Source organism: Hylobates moloch, unplaced genomic scaffold, assembly GCF_009828535.3.
Source record: "Hylobates moloch isolate HMO894 unplaced genomic scaffold, HMol_V3 SCAFFOLD_12, whole genome shotgun sequence".
Classification (NCBI taxonomy): domain Eukaryota; kingdom Metazoa; phylum Chordata; class Mammalia; order Primates; family Hylobatidae; genus Hylobates; species Hylobates moloch.
This window is the reverse complement of record NW_026652287.1, coordinates 50,269,177-50,291,766: the sequence shown is the minus strand read 5'-3', so window position 1 is coordinate 50,291,766 and position 22,590 is coordinate 50,269,177. Positions and strand designations below refer to the sequence as shown.

General features: G+C 57.7%; 2 protein-coding genes across 2 annotated transcripts in view; both read left to right on the top strand.

Moving 5' to 3' along the window:
- USHBP1 (USH1 protein network component harmonin binding protein 1) overlaps positions 1-2,298 on the top strand; it is a 20,975-nt gene extending 18,677 nt beyond the window's left edge. Inside the window, exon 13 of the mRNA XM_058424763.1 lies at positions 458-2,298. Within this exon, the coding sequence (XP_058280746.1) occupies positions 458-647 (190 nt within the window). The 3' untranslated portion in view covers positions 648-2,298. The remainder of the gene's footprint in view (positions 1-457) is intronic.
- Positions 2,299-5,604: 3,306 nt separating this feature from the next.
- On the top strand, positions 5,605-20,133 carry NR2F6 (nuclear receptor subfamily 2 group F member 6). The gene is made up of 4 exons (XM_032170071.2): positions 5,605-6,581; positions 10,757-10,851; positions 15,985-16,551; positions 19,394-20,133. The coding sequence occupies exons 1-4, from the start codon at positions 6,304-6,306 to the stop codon at positions 19,666-19,668; spliced, it is 1,215 nt and encodes a 404-aa protein (XP_032025962.1). The 5' UTR covers positions 5,605-6,303; the 3' UTR covers positions 19,669-20,133.
- The last annotated feature ends 2,457 nt before the right edge of the window (positions 20,134-22,590 follow it).

Below are 22,590 nucleotides of genomic sequence, written 5' to 3'. Positions count from 1 at the left end.
AAAAAAAAAAATAACAACAAGAAAAAGCAGGCTGGGCGTGGTGGCTCATGCCTGTAATCCCAGCACTTTGGGAGGCTGAGGCAGGCGGATCACCTGAGGTCAGGAGTTCAAGACCAGCCTGGGCAACATGGTGAAACCCCGTCTCTATTAAAAAATACAAAAAAATTAGCTGGGCGTGATGGTGGGAGCCTGTAATTCCAGCTACTTGGGAGGCTGAGGCAGGAGAATCACTTGAACCCGGGAGGCAGAGGTTGTAGTGAGGGGAGATCTTACCATTGCACTCCAGCCTCGGCGACAAGAGCGAAATTCCATCTCAAACAACAACAACAAGAGCAGCTAGCTGGGACCCTTGGAGACCCAATGTGAAAGAGCCCCCATTCTGGGAGTAGGAGTACACGGCCCCTGCCTTGGGTAGAGTCGGGGGCTGTTTCCTGACCCAGCTACCCACCCCTTCCAGCGCCCTGGTCCTGGCCTTCCGAGGAGCCCACCGGAAGCAGGAAGAGCAACGCCGGAAGTTGGAGCAGCAGATGGCACTCATGGAGGCTCAGCAGGCCGAGGAGGTGGTGGTGCTTGAAGCCACCGCAAGGGCCCTGGGGAAGCCCAGGCCTCCCCTCCCGCCTCCCCAGCTTGGGGATACCTTTCTGTAGGCCCCTTGCCCAGCCATGTCTGGACATGCCAGGCAGATGTGGTATGTCATAAACTGTCCTGGAGTGACATCATGTCATGTTGCATGACTTGGCATGTTGGGGCACATTTGGCGTGAGGGAAGCTGGTGCACATGGGTGTCCAGGGCCTGATGGGGTGTGGCCAGGCAATGCAGAAAGACTCAGGTGTCTTTGGCCTGGCACCAAGTGGAATGTGAACTTCACATCAGTGGGGTCAGGCCAGAAGCAACCTAGGCTGTGGGACTAGGTCCCTGGGTCTGACGCATTTCGGGGATCCGTGAGGTTGCATAGCCACAGCTGAAGTTCCAACTGGCCTGTCTCCCGAAGCCCAGGGAGGGATTCATGGGGACTGGACAGAGCTTCTCCTGGCAGCCCCTTCCCAGGGAGATGCTGGGTTTGGCTGGCAGATTTTCTTGAAGGGGGCTGGGCTCAGTGGTGCACGTCTGTAATCCCAGCACTTTGGGAGGCTAAGGTGGGTAGATCACTTGAGCCCAAGAGTTCAAGACTAGCCTGGGCAACACGGCAAAACCCCATTTCTACAAAAAAAATACAAAAATTAGTCAGGCGTGGTGGCATGTGCCTATAAAGCTATTTAGGAGGCTAAAGTGGGAGGGTAACTTGAGCTTGGGAAGCAGAGGTTGCAGTGAGCTGAGATCACGCCACTGCACTCCAGTCTGGGTGACAGAGTAAGACCCTGTCTCAGAAAAAAAAAAAAAAAAAAAAACAGGCCAGGCATGGTGACTCATGCCTGTAATCCCAGCACTTTGGGAGGCTGACGCGGGGAGGATCACCTGAGGTCAGGAGTTTGAGACCAGCTTTGCCAACATGGCAAAACCCCTGTCTCTACTAAAAATACAAAAATTAGCTGGGTGTGGTGGTGTGTGCTGTAGTCCCAGCTACTCAGGAGGCTGAAGCAGGATAATTGCTTGAACTTGGGAGGCAGACGTTGCAGTGAGCTGAGATCAAGCCACGGCACTCCAGTTTGGGTGACAGAATAATACCTTGTCTCAAAAAAACAAAACAGGGCCGGGCACGGTGGCTCATGCCTGTAATCCTAGCATTTTGGGAGGCCAAGGTGGGCAGATCATGAGGTCAGAAGATAGAGGCCAACATGGTGAAACCCCATCTGTACTAAAAATACAAAAATTTGCTGGGCGTGGTGGTGCGTGCCTGTAATCCCAGCTACTCGGGAGGCTGGGGCAGGAGAATCACTTGAACCAGGGAGTCGGAGGTTGCAGTGAGCCGAGGTTGTGCCATTGCACTCCAGCCTGGTGACACAGCGAGACTCCGTCTCAAAAAACAACAACGACAACAACCACAACAACAAAAAACAGGCCGGGTGCAGTGGCTCATGCCTGTAATCCCAGCACTTTGGGAGGCCGAGGCAGGGAGGATCACCTGAGGTCAGGAGCTTAAGACCAGCTTGGCCAACATGGTGAAACCCCCGTCTCCACTAAAAATACAAAAATTAGCTGGGTGTGGTGGCGCATGCCTGTAATCCCAGCTACTTGGGAGGCTGAGGCAGGATAATTGCTTGAACCTGAGAGGCGGGGGTTGCAGTGAACCGAGATCTCGCCAACAACAAGATAGTGCCCAGGCAACAAGAGCAAAACTCTGTCTCTAAATAAATAAATAAAACACAAAACAAAACAAAACAAAAAGGAGGATGCCTATATTCCAGAAGGGAGACTGAAGCTGGAATGGTTCAGTTTCAGGGTGTGGATGAAGAGTTGCCACTAACTCAAAGCTAAGGTCAAGGGTTTCTGGACTCCATGTGGTCAAGCTTGCCTGTAATCCCAGTGTCTCAGGAGGCTGAGGGAGGAGGACTGCTTGAGCCCAGGGGTTTAAGACCAGTCTAGGCAAAATAGAAGAGTCTGTCTCAAAAATAAATAAATAAAATAAGGTAAAGGGTTTCTGGGTGGGGGACAGGCATAGCAAAGGTAACAGTCTGGGATTGCGGGGGCGTTGTACTTCAAGAGAAACTCAGAATGAATGCCAATGGTGGCCAGTTCCAGCTTTCTCCTGGGGGCCCAGGAGCTGTGGGAAGTGTCAGCTTAATAGCAGGCAATGGATTAGCATGTCATTTGCATAAGTCACATCTCCCTGCCCCTCCACACCAGGACTGGCTGAGTCCGGGAAAGGGGAGCTTGGAACGACCCAGCAAGGCTTGGATTAGTGGCCAGCTGTCCCCCTTCAGGGCGGCAGCTGAAACCCGAGACGGGGATTAGAAAGGCTTTCATTCCCAGCCTTGGGGGCGGGTGCTCCAAGGCCTCACCTGTGCAGGTGTGTTCACCGCCTCTCCCAGGGCAGGACCATGCCAGCCTGAGGTCAGCGCCAGTCAGCAGCCTGGACTCGAATTCAGTCAACCTGACCCCAGAAACAGAACAAGAAGCGTGGTGGGGAGCACAGTCTCCTCCAGTGAGGGCTGGGGCTAGTGACCTTCCGACCCACACACTGTCCCTGGACTTGGGCCAACTTTGAAGAAAGCAGGGAAATGGAGGCAGACCACCTTGCTCGTGTTGGGGTGGGGCAGAGAAGCTGAATTTCTTCCCTGTACCCCGCCGAGCCCCAGAGTCTAAGACCTAACTGAGTTCCCGGTCCCACCAGGTTGCCCATGGAGGGGCAAAGGGAGCCAAGGTCACATGTGGGGGGGCGGAGACAGGTTCCCAGGCTGTCCCAGCAGGATCTGGCCATTCCCACGGGTGCCCCCTCAGCAGATGGGCCTAGGCCCCTTTGTCCCCGGTTTGTGACCGCCGCAAGGTCAAATGTTACTGCGGGGCCGCGGGCAGGGGTCAGGGAGGCGGGGTAGAGCCTCGATCCACCCCCAGGCGGGCCCCAGGGGGCAGAGGGGTGGCCAGGCTACTGGGAGGGGGTGGGGCAGCCTTTGGGACTGGAACTACTGGGAGTTTCTGGGATCTGCGATGGCCTTTCTTCCCCCATCTCCCACCCAGCTCTCAGCCCCCTCACAAGACTTGTCTCCCTCAAACCTAGTTCTCTGCTCCCTCCCCTTCACAATCCCCCATTCCTTGAGTCTTCTCTCCCTCTTCTTTTTTTTTTTTTTTTGAGACAGGGTCTTGCTCAGGCTGGAGTGGAGTGACGTGATTATAACCCACTGCGGCCTTGAACACCTGGGCTCAAGACGGATCTCACTTTATTGCCCCGGCTGGTCTTGAACTCCTGGCCTCAAGAGATCCTCCTGACTTGGCCTCCCAAAGTGCTGGGATTGCAGGCGTGAGCCATAGCACCTGTCTCTCATCTAAATCTCTTTTCAATCCCTTCTCTGAGACCCCCACCCCAGTGTTCCCCACCAAAGATCCTAGCAGGTCCAGGCAAGGGGCCTAGGATCCCTGTCCTCACCCCAAATTACCAGTCACATTCCCATGCAGCCTCAGAACCAAAGGGTCTTCTCGGCCCACCCACGCCTTCCTCTCTCCCAGCAGGGATTACATCAGGCTGTGGGCAGAACCCGACTCTAGACCTACGGGAAGTCCTTGCTCATGTCTAATCCTAGTCCTTCCTGCTTTTTGTATTTACTAACGCCTCCTCCTCCACCTCGCCGGCAGCCAGAACGTCCCTGGAGCAGGTTGAGGCCCAGGGTTGGGTGTGCCTGGCTCTCCCAGAACCTCAGTTTCTTTTTAAGTGTTGCAAGATCTCTAAGCATCTTTCCCCCTACTCCAGGGAGGGCAATTCTTCAAGTCTCATCAGGGCTCTGGGAGGCAGAGGAGGAGGTGCGCAGAAGGCACTGTCCTGGCGGGAGCTCTCAGAGGCCCAGCTGCATGCTCTGGTGTCCAGCTCTGGGCTCAGAGCGGGGTGGGACCACAGTCTGGGTGGCTGGGGCTGCAAGACTCCGAGGTGAAAGGTCACTCCTGGAAGGGCTTGTCCAGCCGGTTAAAGGTTAACCTGCCCAGAGCCAGAGGCTCAAGCTTCCCCAGCTCGCCAGCCCGGGCCTCGCATACAAAGGGTGCTTAATAAATGCTGGTCGGGAGGGCCCCAGCCCCGGTACTGGGGGATGGGGTGAGTTGGGGATGGGGTGAGTTGGAGGTGGCGGCAGCTGCGAGGCTCCAGGGCGCCTGGAAGAGACATCTGCAGTCCAGCCGGCCGCCAGGCCAAGCCCTTTCTGCAAAGCACAGAAAGAAAAGGAAATTAAAAGGGAAAAGGGGCAGGCCACCAGACAGGGCATGCCTGTCGCCTCCAGCCGCGCAGGGCGGGTGGGCGCCCTGCCCCCGGAGGCCAGAAATTCTGCAGAGGGGCCCCCTGACCTCGCGGCCCCGGCCAGCCGGTCTCAGACCACAACATCCCTTCCCCCTGGAGATTCCGGGCACCAGGTGTTAACCCGAGCAGAGAAAGGGTGGGGTGGGGGTCAGACGCGGCGACTTTCTGGAAGAGGAAGCAAACACAATCTAGGGTGTGTGTGTGTGTGTGTGTGTGTGTCTCGCGCGCGCGTGTGTCTTGCGCAGGGGCGTACCCCCCCGGGTGCCACTGGCCCCCCATCATTGCTTTGCTGGGAACGGTGGGGTGGGGGGAGGTTCCGAGGGGCGCCTCGAGGGTGATCGAGCGACCCAACGTCCAAGGCCAGAGGTGGAGGGGAGGGCCTTGGAGAGACATATTGGCGAGACTCAAGGAAGGGCAGAGGGCAGGCGCGGCTGAGGCTCCCGCCGCGGCCCGGCAGGGGTTAAGGCCGGAGCCGGGCGAGGGCGAGGGCGAGGGCGGGGGTGCGGGGGGAGGGGCAGAGGGAGACGGGGGAGGGTCAGGCCCCGCGGCCCCGTGCTCGGCCCCAGTCCCTCCCGCCGGCCCGTTCGCCCGGCGCCGCGCGCGGCCACCCATGCCCTTATAAGGGCGGCCGTCGCCGGGGCAACGAGCGCCCGCCCCCAGCCCGCGGCGCGCGCCCCTGCCCCCGCCCCCGCCCCCCGCCCGCCCCGCGAATGGAACGCTGTGTGTCAAACCGGCCGCAGCGCGAGGCCGGCGCGCGGGGTCGGTGGCGGTGGCGGCGGCGAGAGCGAGGCTTGGGCCCAGGCGCAGGCCCAGGCCAGGCGGGAGCGGCCGCAGCGGGGACGGCAGCTGCAGAGGCGCCGGCCCAGCGGCCCTGCAGGCCCGGAGCGGCAGCCGCGGGCGCCGGAGGACCCAGGGGGCGCGGCGACCAGCCCCGGCGCGCACCCGCCGCCCCTCCCCCCCCGCCACGGGCGGCCGCGCAACTTGCGGCCAAACTTTCCCCCCGGCCTCCCGCGCTCGGATGGCGGCCCGCTGAGTTGGCCGCAGCTCCTGGGCGAGCGGCGGCCAGGCCAGAGGACGCCCCCTGCGCGGCTCGGGCCGGGCCATGGCCCGCGCGCCCCCGCCGGGGCCCCAGGGCGGCGGGACGCGAGTCCTCGGGGCCCCCGGCCCGCGCCTCTAGCGCTCCCCTCCCGGCCCCGGGCCCGGCCCCGCGCACGCGTGGGAAAGTTGGCCTGGAACCGGCCCGACCAGTTCCGCCCGGGCGCGCGGACCGGCCGCAGGAAGTTGCTGCAAAACTTTTTTGGGGGGTGCAGCCCGTGCCCCCCGCGCGCCGGGGCCGAATGCGTGCCGCGTAGGGTCCCCCGGGCCGAGAGGGGTGCCCGGAGGGAAGAGCGCGGAGGGGGCGCCCCGGCCCCGCTGCCCTGGGGCTATGGCCATGGTGACCGGCGGCTGGGGCGGCCCCGGCGGCGACACGAACGGCGTGGACAAGGCGGGCGGCTACCCGCGCGCGGCCGAGGACGACTCGGCCTCGCCACCCGGTGCCGCCAGCGACGCCGAGCCGGGCGACGAGGAGCGGCCGGGGCTGCAGGTGGACTGCGTGGTGTGCGGGGACAAGTCGAGCGGCAAGCATTACGGCGTCTTCACCTGCGAGGGCTGCAAGAGCTTTTTCAAGCGGAGCATCCGCCGCAACCTCAGCTACACCTGCCGGTGAGCCCCCCATCCGCGCTCCGCTGCCGTGCACCCCGCCCCGACCTGGGGCGGGCCTCTGACCTGCTCGGTCACCTTGGGCCTGGCGCTGACCTTCCCTGGGCCTCCACTGCCCCCTCTGAGATAGGGGCACAGCACCCGCCTCCCGCATTCCATGGCTGGGATTGTGTATACAGTCGGCGCTACTTCGTTGCAGGTTCCCCCCCCCCCATCAGGTGGTCCCTGGAGGCTTTTGCCCCAGTTACTTGCTCCTCCTTCCCCCCGCATTTTCTCTGGGGAGGGGTCATCTCCACGCTGGGGTGGGGGTAGGGGTGCTGTCAGGGGTGGCAACCCAAACCCAGGGCACCCATTCTCGGGGATCCCGGCGCGCGGGATGCCCTCGAGGGAATCGAACGTGGAACTTGGACCGTGGAGCTCGCAGCGTCCAGGGGCCATTGTCTGCGGCCGCGCGGATCGATACGGCGCGCCCTTGGGGTCAAATATCACTTCCAAAGTCGCTGTGGCTACGAAGGCGGCAGACGGAGGGAGGCTGGGGTGGCACGGGGCGGCCTCCTTCGCGTGAGGGGCCCATCGGTGGGGGTGGGGGTGGGAGCTGGGCTTGCCCATCTCGGGGAACCCCTCTGGGCTCACTCTGGGCCTTGGGTCACCGGAAATCGCCACTGGAAGGCCGGCAGGGCCACCGGAATTGACTGAAACGTCCCCCTCCCTCAGGGGTGGGTGCAGACCTGGGGCTCCTGGAAAAATCCCTTAAACTTTGGGTGTCTCTGAGACAGGCAGGGAGTGAAACGTTTCCGAGCAGGAGCCCTGGGCTGTCCCAGGTCGGAGACCTCTCAGGCAGGGCGTGGCCTTGCTAGCTGTTCTGGCGGAAGGTCCCCAGGGAAAGCGATCGGGATTGTCCAGCCCGGGAGTTCTTTTCTCACCGTTCCCGGGCGAGCATCCGATCTGTCCGTTTGTAAGCCCCTACTCTGCACCCCAGGAACATGCAGGGTCTCTGTAGAGCCGGTCTAGACGGTCTCATTTCCCAGCTGCACAAAACAGGCCCAAAGGTCCAGAGAGAGGTCCTGGTGCCTGCTTTGCGTTGGACATGGAGGGACCCTGCCCGAGTTGGGGGCACTGTGGGGGAACTGTGGGGCTAGGGTGGGGATCGCTGAGTTCGGATCGGGGTGTCCCCAGAGAGAACGGCTGATGGAAGGCTTGTTGGCTGAGGCCACCAAATAGGGCCCCAGGTACCGAGGGTGGAGTTTGGCCCCAGGTCCCGGGTCAGGGCCGGCCTGGTGTGGCCATGTGTGGCAGAGCTGCCTTGCTCCCTCCTCCAGCACAAAGTGGGCCACTAGACTTTGGCCTCATTCTTGCTGCTGGAAAACCGCCTGCTCTCTGGTCATGTCTTTAGGGAGGGTAAGGGAGGGGGGCTCAGGCAGTTTTGGGGTCCCAGGGGCTTCCTGAGGGTGGGGTCAGGGAGCACCAATTTCGGGTCGGAGGGGGGGCCTTGCTTGGAGCTGGCAGGTTTGTGCTGTGTGAGTTGTGTGACCTGGTGAAGTCACCATTCCATTCTGAGCTTCAAATGGATTTAGCAGGGTCTCGCTGGGGCCCAGCCTGGGTGGTTTGATGCCAGCCCCTCCAGAGAGACCCCAGCTCCCAAGTCTAGCTCCTGAAAAGCCCCCAGTCTGGCGGAGACACAGTGAGACAGATTCCCCAAGCCTGTGGGATCTGGGGTCCCAGAGAGAGAGCAGAGGCTCTGCCTGGAGGTCAGAGAGGGCTGCCTGGAGGAGGCTAGGGGACATGAGCCTTGAAGCATGGAGTTAGCAGGTGGAAGAAAGGCCACAGGGGCATGCCAGAATGTGGTCCAGACAAAACATTTAGTGGCAGACTGGGGGAGCTGTGCTGTAAGAGGGGACTGCAGCCATGGGAGAAGTCAGAGCTAGGTGGGCGTGAAATGCTGGCTGAGGGTAATGGGGAGCCATAGAGGGTGTGTGAGCAGGGGAGGGCTCTGATCAAATTGGACTGGAGGCCAGAAGCCCAGGGAGGAAGCTGAGTTGGGCCATGGGGTTGGGCAAAAAAGTTTGCACTCTTTAGGTGGGATAACAGGAAGAACTTAACTGTTTCCTTCCCTGGAGGGATGGATCTGTCCCAATTGCACAGCTGGGGAAATTGAGACTGAAGGTTCAGGGCCTTCCCTGAGGTCAGGGGCCCCTGAGCTGGGCCTCTGCCTGCCTGCAGGGCTGCCCCAGGCCAGGCCGTTTCCACCCGGCTGCCCTGGATCCTCCCACCAACCAGCCGCTGGGCTTTGTTCTGGTTCTGCCTGAGCTCCCTCTGCCCTAGTGGGGCCTCTTCCCAGGGGCTCAGCGGCTGGTGCTGCAGGACCCAGGCAGTGGCGGAGGGGGGTGGGGGGGAGTGGGCCCAGATCCTCAGCTTTCCTAAGTTGGGTTCTCCGGCTGGGGTCTGGGTCTTGACACTGTCCCCCGTGAACCCCTCTGACCCAGTCCATCCCATATAGGGCAATATCTGGCCTCCCATTTTCAGATGAGGAAACCGAGGCTCAGTGGGGCAGTCACCACCTGAGGGGCAGGGCTGGCTGGGTATCTGCAGCTGAGATTCGTCTGTTTCTTTTCTGTTTTGTTTTGTTTTTGAGACGGAGTTTCACTCTTGTTGCCCAGGCTGGAGTGCAGTGGCGTAATCTCGACTCAGTGCAACCTCTGCCTCCCGGGTTCAAGAGGTTCTCCTGCCTCAGCCTCCCAAATAGCTGGGATTACAGGCATGCGCTACCACGCCCGGCTAATTTTGTATTTTTAGTAGAGACAGGTTTTCTCTGTGTTGTTCAGGCTGGTCTCAAACTCCCAACCTCAGGTGATCTGCCTGCCTCGGCCTCCCAAAGTGCTGGGATTACAGGCATAAGCCACTGCACTCAGCCTTTTTTTTTTTTCTTTTGAGACAGAGTCTCACTCTGTCGCGCTGGCTGGAATGCAGTGGGGTCAGTCTTGGCTCACTGCAACCTCCATCTCCCTAGTTCAAGCGATTCTCCTTTCTCAGCCTCCCAAGTAGCTGGAATTACAGGCATGCGCCACCACGCCCAGCTCGTTTTTGTATTTTTAGTAGAGACGAGGTTTCACCATATTGGCCAGCCTGGTCTTGAACTGACCTCAGGTGATCCACCCTCCCCCGCCTCCCAAAGTGCTGGGATTACAGGCGTGAGCCACTGCAGAGATGCATCTGTTTAATTCCCTTAAGTGATGGTTCTACTCTGTGACTGTCTCTGTGTGTCCCCTGGGTGTCCAGCTGGAACCCCAGGGGTAGTTGCTCCAGGCCCAGGCCTTGGAGAGCCCCCAGCTCCTGGTGGCAAGAGACCAGGGGAGTCCAAGGGCAGGGGCCAAGGGGAGAAGGTTCTGGGGACATTCGAAGAATAAGGCCTGGACCTTCCTGCTTGGGGCTGACCCAGGACGGGGAGCTCACCACCTCTCAGGGTGGGGCCACCTGTCTCATCCCTGCAAGAGGCAGCGGCATTCACTGAGGGCTGACCAGGAAAATCTCCGGCTTGCACAGGGGTTGGGTGGTCCTCTCAGAAGATCGTAGGTGTGGGGCCTTCAGGGCAGAGGACCGGAGTGACTTTGTTTACCTACTCATTCCTTGGTGTGGGCATCGTGTGGGTGATAATGCTGGGGCCCCACAATGCTATGACCCCATAGACCACTAGCCCCTGGCCTGACTCCTAGTTAATTCACAAAGTCCAGCTCTCTGACCATGTCCTCTCTGCCTTCACATCATTTTGGGGACAATGACCCTGCTCAGCCTGACAGTGACCAAATAAAATGAAACCCTTTAGGCCTCCATATTTGTGTATTTCAACCCTTTTGCTCTGGCTGTACCCTCTCTCCGGGATCACCCCTCCATTCACCTGGAGAACTCTTATTCATCCTTCAAAACCCACACCAATGTGCCCTCCCTGGGGTGCTCATCTGCTTTTCCACAGATTCCTCTTCATCCATCGCCACTCATCCAGGTTATCCTGTCGGGTTTGCAGACCTGCAAGCTGAGCTCCTGTACCCCTTTGGGGCTACCTCCCCAGTCTAGAGGGCCCCTACTAGTATTTCTGAGGGGCAGCCTCCAAAGGTGGCTCATAGGCTGGTTCGGGGAGGAGGATATGGGGGTCTCAGGGAGCCCTGGCTTCTGTGTGCCCCCAGGTCCAACCGTGACTGCCAGATCGACCAGCACCACCGGAACCAGTGCCAGTACTGCCGTCTCAAGAAGTGCTTCCGGGTGGGCATGAGGAAGGAGGGTGAGTACGTGCTGGGGATGATCACAGCAGCTGGAGCTGGGGTGAACAAACAGTTTCTTCCTCCCCTTTCCCCCCCCTTCACAGGGGCCTGGGTGCCTCACGGGGTGGGGGCCGGTGCCCGCTAACCTCATTACCACTGATCCCTTGATCCCATGGGCTGCAGTCTGGCCCTAGGCTGGAGGAATCCAATTAGGATCCATGGCCCCCTGGTTGCTGCCGTGGAGCTGAAGAGGCCAGGGACACCCCACAAGGGAGTTTCCCCATCCCCGTTCTCTTGCAGGAGCTGCCTTCCCCAATTACTTGCAACTCCAGCCTCAGAGGCCAGTTCCCTGGCCCTGACACCTTGGCGACCTCTTGTCTGCTAGTGTGGCCACCGCTTTCTGAACAAGGATTTTTTTTTTTTTTATTTGATTTGCTTCTCCTCCACCCTTCACCCATGCTTTTTGTTTGCCCAAGGCAGGAACTCTGCCCGATTAAGGCAAAGGGCAGCTTCCCCTTCTCCTGACCCCGGGCGCTGGGAGCAAGAGTGAGGCCCAGCTGTTTCTGCTGAGGGAACCTGGGTAGACGGGCGTATTCTGGGCCGCTGGGCCTAGAACTCTGCTAAAGCCCCTTAGAATTCAAGTAGAACCCAGAGATTTCCACATGGATTTCTGGGGTTCAGGAATAGAATCTAGCCTATTGGATGAGATCTCCTGTGCTGGGTTTCAGGTTCCTCTGGGGACTGTGTCGTGGGCCAGGCTGGCAGTTTTTTCTAGTGTCTAACCTGAGCCTCTCCTGCTTTGAAGTTTTTTTTCCTTTTTTTTTTTATTTTTATTTTTTTGAGACGGAGTCTCGCTCTGTCCCCCAGGCTGGAGTGCAGTGGTGTGATCTCGGCTCACTGCAAACTCCACCTCCTGGTTTCACGCCATTCTCCTGCCTCAGCCTCCCGAGTAGCTGGGACTACAGGCGCCCACCACCACGCCCGGCTAATTTTTTGTATTTTTAGTAGAGACAGGGTTTCACCGTGTTAGCCAGGATAGTCTCGATCTCCTGAACTTCTGATCTGCCTGCCTTATTTTCTTTATTTATTTTTATTTTTATTTTTTGAGATGGAGTCACGCTCTGTCTTCCAGGCTGGAGTGCAGTGGTGTGATCTCAGCTCACTGCAGCCTCCACCTCCCGGGTTCAATTGTCTTGCCTCTGCCTCCCGAGTAGCTGGGACTACAGATACGGGCCAACACGCCCAGCTAATTTTTTTTTTCTTTTTTGAGGCGGAGTCTTGCTCTGTCGCCCAGGCTGGAGTGCAGTGGCACGATCTCAGCCCACTGCAGGCTCCGCCCCCTGGGTTCACGCCATTCTCCTGCCTCAGCCTCCCAAGTAGCTGGGACTACAGGCGCCCGCCACCCTGCCACCTCGCCCGGCTAATTTTTTGTATTTTTAGTAGAGACGGGGTTTCACCATGTTAGCCAGGATGGTCTCGATCTCCTGACCTCGTGATCCACCCGCCTCGGCCTCCCAAAGTGCTGGGATTACAGGCGTGAGCCACTGTGCCCGGCATGCCCAGCTAATTTTTGTATTTTGTTTTGTTTTGTTTTTGAGACATAGTCTGTTGCCCAGCTGGAGTGCTGTGGCGCGATCTTGGCTCACTGCAACCTCTGACTCCCTGGTTCAAGCGATTCTCCTGCCTCAGCCTCCTGAGTAGCTGGAATTACAGGCACACGCCACTAGGCCCAGCTAATTTTTGTATTTTTAATAGAGATGGAGTTTCACTATGTTGGCCAGGATGGTCTCGATCTCCTGAACTCGTGATCTGCCCGCCTTGGCCTCCCAAAGTGTTGGGATTACAGGCGTGAGTCACCGCGCCCGGCCTAATTTTTGTATTTTTAATAGAGATGGTGTTTCACCATGTTGGCCAGGCTGGAGTTTCCAACTCCTGACCCCAGGTGATCCGCTCACCTCAGCCTCCCAAAGTGCTTGGAGTATAGGCATGAGCCACCCCACCCGGCTGCTTTTTTTATTTTCTAGAGACAGAGTCCTACTATGTTGCCCAGGCTGGTCTCGAACCCCTAGCTTTAAGTGATCCTCCTCCCAAACTACTGGGATTACAGGAATGAGCCACCATACTTGGCCTAAAGCTGTTGTTTTTTGGTCTGGGCCTTGGTGGGAGAAGCTGAGAGAGGCAGCTGAGGGGCTTTCTTTTTTTTTTTTTTGAGACGGAGTCTCGCTCTGTCGCCCAGGCTGGAGTGCAGTGGTGCAATCTCAGCTCACTGCAAGCTCCGCCTCCCGGGTTCACGCCATTCTCCTGCCTCAGCCTCTCTGAGTAGCTGGGACTACAGGCGCCTGCCACCACGCCCAGCTAATTTTTTTGTATTTTTAGTAGAGACGGGGTTTCACCATGGTCTTGATCTCCTGACCTCGTGATCCGCCCGCCTCGGCCTCTCAAAGTGCTGGGATTACAAGCGTGAGCCGCCGCGCCCGGCCTGGGGGGCTTTCTTTTAAAACTGATCACTCCCTGTGGCCCTTTTAAGTTTGGGGGTAACTTTCTTGTCCCTGCCCCCATAACATGGATTTTGCCTCTACTTGTCTATTTTACCTAAAATCCTCATATATCTCAAGTCATGGCCTCAGAGCAAACAGCCTCGCCAGAAGTCTCCAAAAGCCTCGGGTGGAAATATTTATGATGACAGCTCATGCTTTAAGCACAGTCCTGCCTCAGGGCCTTTGCACAGGCTGCTCCCTCTGCCTGGAGTGCACTTTTTCCAGGTCCGTACATGGCTCCCTCCCTAACGTTGCCTTCAAGGTTTGCTCAAACATCACCTCCTCAGGGAAGCCCTCCTGATCCCCCTGTATTTGACACCACCTGCCTTGTTCTGTAATTTGCTTACGCCCAGAATGTCCATTCCCTGGGGGCAGGTATTTTTGTCTGTCTTGTTCCCCAGCGCCTAGACCAGGGCTTGGTACACAGTAGGTGTTCAATAAATGGTCCTTGGCTTGAATTACCACGTAATTACCTTTCCTATGTGGCAGGCATTATTTTAAGTTATATAGATTTTCATTTAATTCAGTGATTGGTGACATCATCATTTTTTGAGACGGGGTCTCACTCTGTCACCCAGGCTGGAGTGCAGTGGTGCGAACATAGCTCACTGCAGCCTTAAACTCCTGGGTTGAAGTGATTCTCCCACCTCAGCCTCCTGAGTAGCTGAGATTACAGGTGTTTGCTACCATGCTGGGCTAATTTCTTAATTTTTTGTAGAGACGGGGTCTCGCTATGTTGCCCAGGCTGGTCTCGAACTCCTGGGCTCAAGCGATCTTCTTGCCTCAGCCTCCCAAAGTGCTGGGCTTGAAAATGGGAGCCACTGTGTGCGTTTTACAGATGAGAAAACTGAGGCATACAGCAGATTGGTGAGGCCATTTGTCAGAGAGCAAGAGTTGTGATTGGGATTTGAACCTCCACAGTCTGGGCTGAAGAGCTGGGGAAGGGTTTGGGGAAGAGTGAACAGAAAGTGCAAAGGCCGGCGGGGCGCGGGGGCTCACACCTGTAATCCCAGCACTTTGGGAGTCCAAGGCGGGCGGATCTCGAGGTCAGGAGATTGAGACCATCCTGGCCAACATGGTGAAACCCCGTCTCTATTAAAAATACAAAAAATCAGCCGGGCATGGTGGCAGGTGCCTCTAATCCCAGCTACTTGGGAGGCTGAGGCAGGAGAATCACTCGAATCCCAGAGTCGGAGGCTGCAGTGAGCTGAGATTGTACCACTGTACTCCAGCCTGGTGACAGAGCAGAACTCCATATCAAAGAGAGAGAGGGAGACAGAGAGAGACGAAGAAAGGAAAGCAAAGAAGGAAGGGAGGGAGGGAAAAAAGAAAAAGTTCAAAGGCCCTGGGGTGGGAATGTGGCCATGTGAAGGAGTGGTGGTTGCTCACAACCCAGTGAACAAAGGGGGAAGAAGCTCCCTGGAGGACCGCGGAACCACTTTTGGGCCCCGTCCACCTATCCCCATTTGACAGTTGACTCAGACTCAGGGACCCCTTGGAGCGGGCTTCAACCCATGTCCTGGCTTCTCCGCTCAGCTCTGTTCGCCCCCGGCTTCTGCCTGCTTTCCTCTCCGGTGTTTGCTCCACACAGAGTTGACCTGGAGTTCACAGAGGTGATGAGATGGGGCATGCCAGCTCATTAAAGCTCATTAATTAGTCTGCTGGCAACCAGCCCAGTCAGCCCTGCCATCCTGCCCACCCCGGCACAAGCCAGGCAGGCACATGGCCAACCGTCTTCCTCTTTGTGCCTCAGTTTCCCTTTTCTCACCCACCTGGTCACTCCAGACATGTGCCCAAGCCAGCAGCAGGGCCTCCCCGCTTCATAAGCAAGGCTACTGATGGCGGCTGTTTACTGAGGACCTATGACGGCCCCCCCGGGACCCCTCCCTACTGTAGGTCCCCCCCAACCCTTCTCTGCACTGTAGACTCTGCAAGGACCCAGACCGGCCCTCAGGGGTCACCATCTGGTGGGGAGGAGGATGGAAGGTAGAGAAATGATCCCTGTTCTATAGGAGAGAACCAGTGCTGGATGGGTATTGATTTCTTGCTTTGTGGACCAAGCTGGCCAGGGTCCCCAAGTCCTCCATGGCCCATCCTCAGCTCTGGGAACCCCATGACTAACAGATGGAGGCTCCAAAAGGTTTATTAGATGCTCCTCCTTGTCCCGGGAGCTGGGGGTGGGGGGGTGGTGGCTGGACCTGGACAGGGACTCCTGGACTCTGACTTTCTAACCAGCCTGGCGCCCATGGGGTGGGGTTGGGCATTCTGGGATAGGCTGGGCCTGGGGGCTTTGGAGGGGAGGGCCTGAGTGACCCCTTGATGACTTTTGTCTCCCCCGTTATTCTCCCTAATTTTCCTGCCTTGTCCTTCCCTACCTGCCCCCCGCCCCATGTCTCTATGGGCACCTACTTGGCCCCTCATTCCTTCCCCCCTCTTCCGGCCCTCTCCTCTCTGTACCCCTCGCTCCCCTTCCTGTCTCTCCAATCTCCACTCCTCCCGGCCTCCTGTGCCCCGCCCTCCCCTCCCCCGTCTCCTGTCCCTCCCCCGTTTCCTGCTGCCCCCCACCCCCCGCCTCCCCTCCCGCCCCCATGTCCCTCCTGTCCCCGCCTCCCGCAGCGGTGCAGCGCGGCCGCATCCCGCACTCGCTGCCTGGCGCCGTGGCCGCCTCCTCGGGCAGCCCCCCGGGCTCGGCGCTGGCGGCAGTGGCGAGCGGCGGAGACCTCTTCCCGGGGCAGCCGGTGTCCGAACTGATCGCGCAGCTGCTGCGCGCTGAGCCCTACCCTGCGGCGGCTGGACGCTTCGGCGCAGGGGGCGGCGCGGCGGGCGCGGTGCTGGGCATCGACAACGTGTGCGAGCTGGCAGCGCGGCTGCTCTTCAGCACCGTGGAGTGGGCGCGCCACGCGCCCTTCTTCCCCGAGCTGCCGGTGGCCGACCAGGTGGCGCTGCTGCGCCTGAGCTGGAGCGAGCTCTTCGTGCTGAACGCGGCGCAGGCGGCGCTGCCCCTGCACACGGCGCCGCTACTGGCCGCCGCCGGTCTCCACGCCGCGCCCATGGCCGCCGAGCGCGCCGTGGCCTTCATGGACCAGGTGCGCGCCTTCCAGGAGCAGGTGGACAAGCTGGGCCGCCTGCAGGTCGACTCGGCTGAGTACGGCTGCCTCAAGGCCATCGCGCTCTTCACGCCCGGTGAGCCACGCTCCGAAGGGGGCCGCGGGATGGGGGGACCCAAGGGAGGTTAGGAGGAGGGCAGCCTGGACCCAGACACCGGCCCCCATAGCGCCCCGCTTGCTCCCTAGGCCTGGCGCCCTGCACGCGCCGTGAGTGAACGCTCATGGGTGGCTATAGAGGGGTGATGTAAGCAGTGTGACACTGTGACACCCCCACTCTGTGATCCCAAGACTCTTGGAGAACTCTGAACCCCGGACCCCAGACCCAAGGCTGAGCAGGACCAGGGCCCACACCCCAGACCCCTCTTCCTGTTCCCAGGCTCCCTGAGACCCCTACTCCCTCACCAAAGGGCTCTTCACGCTCAGTGAGCACTGATAAGCACAAGGTTGGGGGGACGGGGGAGGGAAGGTCCTGACCCCCTGGTTCTGGCCCCCTCAGGCCCCCACTGGGCTCCCAGGGCAACCTCCAGGTAGCCAGGGTTGTAGAGATCTGGGTAGGGGCGTGGCTTGGAGGCCCCTCCCATTGAGGGGCGGAGCAGCCCCAGAACCTTCTTAACCATCAACTATCTAGCAGTGGTAGCCCATCGTATTCCAGCGACTGGCGGTGCAGCCAGGTTTTTTTTTTTTTTTTTTTTTTTTTTTCACTTTATTTTTTTATTTGTATTTCTATTTTTTTGAGACAGGGTCTCACCCTGTCACCCAGGGCTCAAGCAATCCTCCCTCCCACCTCAGCCTCTTGAGTAGCTGGGACCACAGGCGTGCACCACCATTCCTGGCTAATTTTTTAAAAAAAGTTTTCTGTAGAGACGTGATCTCACCATGTTGCCTAGGCTGGTCTTGAGCTCCTGGGCGCAACCAGTCCTGCCTCAGCCACCCAAAGTGCTAGGATTACAGGCATAAGCCACCATGCCTTTAGACAAAGAGCTCTCCAGCCTGTCTCCTGGGAGTTCTTTAACCGCTGGAAGCCTCTAGATCCCATCAGAGGTATCTTTGGGGCTAGGAACCAGATCCAGGCTACTCTGGGAGGTGGCTTTCATTTGATAAATATGGTTTTGGGCCTGCAAGGTGGCTTAGGCCTGTAATCACCGCACTTTGGGAAGCAGAGTTGGGAAAACCACTTGAGCCCAGGAGTTCGAGGCTCCAGTGAGCTCTGATTTTCCCACTGCACTCGAGCCTGCGCAACAGATTGACACCGCGTCTCAAAAATCAATAAATATGGCTTTATTTATTGTTTTCCCAGAAGATTTCTTTTTTCTTTGAGATGGAGTCTCACTCTGTCACCCAGGCTGGAGTGCAGTAGCACGATCTCGGCTCACTGCAACCTCCGCCTCCCTGGTTCAAGCTATTCTCCTGCCTCAGCCTCCTGAGTAGCTGGGATTACAGGCGCGCATCACCACGCCTGGCTAATTTTTCTATTTTTAGTAGAGACAGGGTTTCATCACGTTGGTCAAGCTGATCTCGAACTCCTGACCTCTTGATCCGCCCGCCTCAGCCTCCCAAAGTGCCGGGATTACAGGCGTGAGCCACCGCGCCCGGCCTTCCCAGATTTCTTCTTGGTTTCCCATCTTCTTGGGTCTCTCTCTAGAGGCTGCCACATTCTCTCACACTGCAGGCCCTTCTGGGCTCTGTCTTCCTCGTCAAATTCCCTTCCCAGCCCCACCTTCCCTGCGAGCTTCCTTAGAGCCTATCTCCTTGGGCAGGCTGGTGGCCCTGTAATCCCAGCGCTTTGGGAGGCCGAGGTGGGGAGATTGCTTGAGGTCAGGAGTTCAAGACCAGCCTGGCCAACACAGCAAAACCCGTCTCTACTAAAAATACAAAAATTAGCTAGGCGTGGTGGAGTGTGCCTGTAAATGCCAGCTACTTGTGAGGCTGAGGCAGGAGAATCACTTGAACCCAGAGGCGGAGGTTGCAGTGAGATCGTGCCACTGCACTTCAGCCTGGGCAACAGTGTGAGACTCCATCTTAAAGAAAAAAAAAATTAGAACCCGTCTCCCTGCAAAAGGCATGAGTTGGGCACCAGCCACCCTTGAAACATCACTGCCTGCACCCCTGTGTCACTGGTTAGATGAGAACACCTCACTATCTCTGGAGGATCGACACTGTCTTAGATAGTCCTATTTGCATCCCAGGGTCCCATCACCCCCTTCCTGTCTCCTGTTTTGTTGTGTTTTGTTTGAGACAGGGTCTTATTACTGTGTCGCCCAGGCTGTGCCATGATCATGGATCACTGTAGCCTCAAACTCCTGGGCTCAAGAGATTCTCCCACCTCAGCCTCCTGAGGAGCTGGGACTACAGGCATGTGCCATCACACCGGACTAATTTTTATTTTTTATTTATTTTGAGACAGGGTCTCCCTCTGTTGCCCAGGCTGGAGTGCAGTGGCACGATCTCGGCTCACTGCAACCTCCGCCTCCCAAGCTCAAGCGATCCTCCCATTAGCCTTCCGAGTAGCTGGAACTACAGGCATGCACTACTGTTCCCGGCTAATTATTCTTATTTTTAGTAGAGACGGAGTTTCATCATGTTGACCAGGCTGGTTTTGAACTCCTGACCTCAAGTGATCCACCTGCCTCAGCCTCCCAAAGTGCTGGGATTACAGGCGTGAGCTACTGTGCCCAGCCCCAGCTAATTAGTTTTTGTAGAGAAGGGATCATACTATGTTGCCCCGGCTGGTCTCAAATCCTGGCCTTAAATGATGCTCCTGCCTTGGCCTCCCAAAGTGCTGGGACTGGGGCCGTGAGCCATCATGCCCGGCCTCCTGTTCTTATCCACAGTGGCGAGTGGTGTCCCCTAGTCACCCCTGTGGGCTCTGTGTTCTCTGGCTGCCTCCCACCCTGTCTGACTTGCCTTTGTCCCCCTAGACGCCTGTGGCCTCTCAGACCCAGCCCATGTGGAGAGCCTGCAGGAGAAGGCACAGGTGGCCCTCACCGAGTATGTGCGGGCGCAGTACCCGTCCCAGCCCCAGCGCTTTGGGCGCCTGCTGCTGCGGCTCCCCGCTCTGCGCGCGGTCCCTGCCTCCCTCATCTCCCAGCTGTTCTTCATGCGCTTGGTGGGGAAGACGCCCATTGAGACACTGATCAGAGACATGCTGCTGTCGGGGAGTACCTTCAACTGGCCCTACGGCTCGGGCCAGTGACCATGACGGGGCCACGTGTGCTGTGGCCAGGCCTGCAGACAGACCTCAAGGGACAGGGAATGCTGAGGCCTCGAGGGGCCTCCCGGGGCCCAGGACTCTGGCTTCTCTCCTCAGACTTCTATTTTTTAAAGACTGTGAAATGTTTGTCTTTTCTGTTTTTTAAATGATCATGAAACCAAAAAGAGACTGATCATCCAGGCCTCAGCCTCGTCCTCCCCAGGACCCCTGGCCAGGATGGAGGGTCCAATCCTAGGACAGCCTTGTCCCTCAGCACCCCAAGCATGAACTTGTGGGATGGTGGGGTTGGCTTCCCTGGCATGATGGACAAAGGCCTGGCGTCGGCCAGAGGGGCTGCTCCAGTGGGCAGGGGTAGCTAGCGTGTGCCAGGCAGATCCTCTGGACACGTAACCTATGTCAGACACTACATGATGACTCAAGGCCAATAATAAAGACATTTCCTACCTGCACAGCCTCCCTGGTCTTTATTTTTTATTTTTGAGACGGAGTCTTACTTCGTCACCCAGGCTGGAGTGCAGTGGTGCGATCTTGGCTCACTGCAACCTCTGCCTCACAGGTTCAAGTGATTCTCCTGCCTCAGCCTCCCCAGTAGCTGGAACTATAGGCACCCACCACGATGCCCAGCTAATTTTATTTTTGGTAGAGATGGGGTTTCACCATGTTAACCAGGTTGGTCTCGAACTCCTGACCTCAGGTGATGCACCTGAGGCTTCCAAAAGTGCAGGGATTACAAGCATGAGCCACTGCGCCTAGCCTCACTTATTTTCTTTCGTCAACTGTTAATCTTTTTTTTTTTTTTTTTTTTTTGAGATGGAGTTTCGCTCTTTCACCTGGAGTGCAGCTCTGTGGTGAGAAAGGCACCTGTGGAATTTGGCACCAGAGCTGTAGGGGGGCAGAGAGAAAAGGCCCGAATGGTGGTGGGGGTGGCGCCTCTCACTGATGTCCTGCCAAGCAGAGGCAAGCCCTCCATCAAAGATGCCCTTCTGTAGCCAGGTGTGGTGGCAGGAGCCTGTAATCCCAGCTACTTGGGAGGCTGAGGCACGAGAATCACTTGAACCTGGAAGGCAGAGGTTGCAGTGAGCTGAGGTCACACTACTACACTCCAGTCTGGGCAACAGAGGGAGGCTGTCTCAAAAAAAAAAAAAAAGAAAAAGAGAAAAAAAGATGCCCTCCTGAAAACAGCAAGGGAAGAAGTCAAGTCTGTCACGCTGCCTGCTGGGCCAGTGCTCAGCTCTTAAGCAGCCCCAGTTTGCCAAAATGCTCCCTAGTTGCCCAATGTCCATCTTGAAGGAAGCCTTGGAAGACAAGAGATTAGGCCCCTCGTGTGGAGTCAGTGAGGGTCTCTCGTGGGCACGTTCCCAGAAAGGAACTGAGGCAGGGGCGGGATGGAGAGGACACCAGGTTCTCACCGAAGGCTGCACTGGGTTTTGCATTAGGTCAGGGTTTCTCCATGGTGTCCTGTGAGTGAGTGCGTCCATGTCTACTCCAGTCAAATTGGACAGCAAGGTCTCATTTATCCAGTGCACAGGACATCTGAGGGTTCAGTGAGACCATGGTGTCTGTCCTGCTGTTTGGCCCCAGGCCAGAGATCTGGATGTCTGTCCAAGGCCTGACTGCTGAACTCCTACTTTTCCTACAAAACCCTACCCACATGGGCCTTCCTGCAAGAAGAGATCTTGAGCCTCCCTGGCTATTAAGACTCTGCTGTGCAGCCTTCTTTTACCGGACTCAAGGCTGTCTTCCCCAGACTAGGGCCTTCTTGAGGACAATAGTGGTGGCTCAGTGGTGGACACTGTCTCCTCTGCATGTAGTTGGTCTTCCTGTTTGCTTCTTTCCCCTGTGGCTCCCTTGGGAGACTAAGACTCAGAGGACAGCTTCTGGTCTGCTGTTACATGGCCCCCACAGGGAGACTGGCCCCACCTGTGCCCCACCCATCACAACCAGGGCCTGGGATGGGTCAGACACCGGAAGACCCTCCCCACCAGGCCATGCATATGGACCGTGCCCACACACTGGGGTCAGCTGCTGTCCTGAAGTGCCCAGGGAGACACAGAGAATGGAGGAATCTAGCTGGACGTGGTGGCTCATGCCTGTAGCCCCCGCACTTTGGGAGGAGGTGGTAGGCGGATCACTTAAGGTCACGAGTTTGACACCAGCCTGGCCAACATGGTGAAACCCTGTGTCTACTAAAAATACAAAAATTAGCTGGGCGCAGTGGCAGGTGCCTGTAATCTCAGCTACTCGGGAGGCTGAGGCAGCAGAATCACTTGAGCCTGGGAGGCAGAGGTTGCTGTGAGCCGAGATGGTACCACTGCACTCCAGCCTGGGCGACAGAATAAGACAATGACTCAAAAAAAAAAAAAAAAAAAAAGGAGGAATCCATTTGTCTGGGGTGCGTTCATGGCCTCTTGCAGGGCTCCCAGGCTGAGCCCACTCCCTTTAGGTGGACCCCAGCATGGCATCCCTTGGATCTTCCAGAAGGCTGCCCTACCAAGACTGGCGTCCTCTAGCGATCTTGTCCCCATTACTAGACCCACAGAAACTCTTGGTCCCAGCCAGGCACAGTGGCTCACACTTGTAATCCCAGCACTTTCAGAGGCTGAGGTGGGCGGATCGCTTGAGGTCAGGAGTTCCAGTCCAGCCTGGCCAACATGGTGAAACCCCGTCTCTACTAAAAATATGAAAATTAGTTGGACGTGGTGGCAGGTGTCTGTAATCCCAGCTACTCGGGAGGCTGAGGCAGGAGAATCACTTGAACCCGGGAGGCGGAGGTTCCAGTGAGCCGAGATCGTCACTGCACTCCAGCCTGGGTGACAGAGTGAGACACAGTCTCAAACAAAAACAAAAAACAACTTTTTGTGTGACAACTGAGTGAAATCAGAAGTGTTAAGTAATTATACTTAG

Bases quoted from the DNA above. Each gene is read 5' to 3' on its own strand.
- NR2F6 (XM_032170071.2), top strand. From the start codon at position 6,304: ATGGCCATGGTGACCGGCGGCTGGGGCGGCCCCGGCGGCGACACGAAC. The intron at 6,582-10,756 runs GTGAGCCCCCCA...GTGTGCCCCCAG, and splicing joins AACCTCAGCTACACCTGCCG to GTCCAACCGTGACTGCCAGA. The intron at 10,852-15,984 runs GTGAGTACGTGC...CGCCTCCCGCAG, and splicing joins GGTGGGCATGAGGAAGGAGG to CGGTGCAGCGCGGCCGCATC.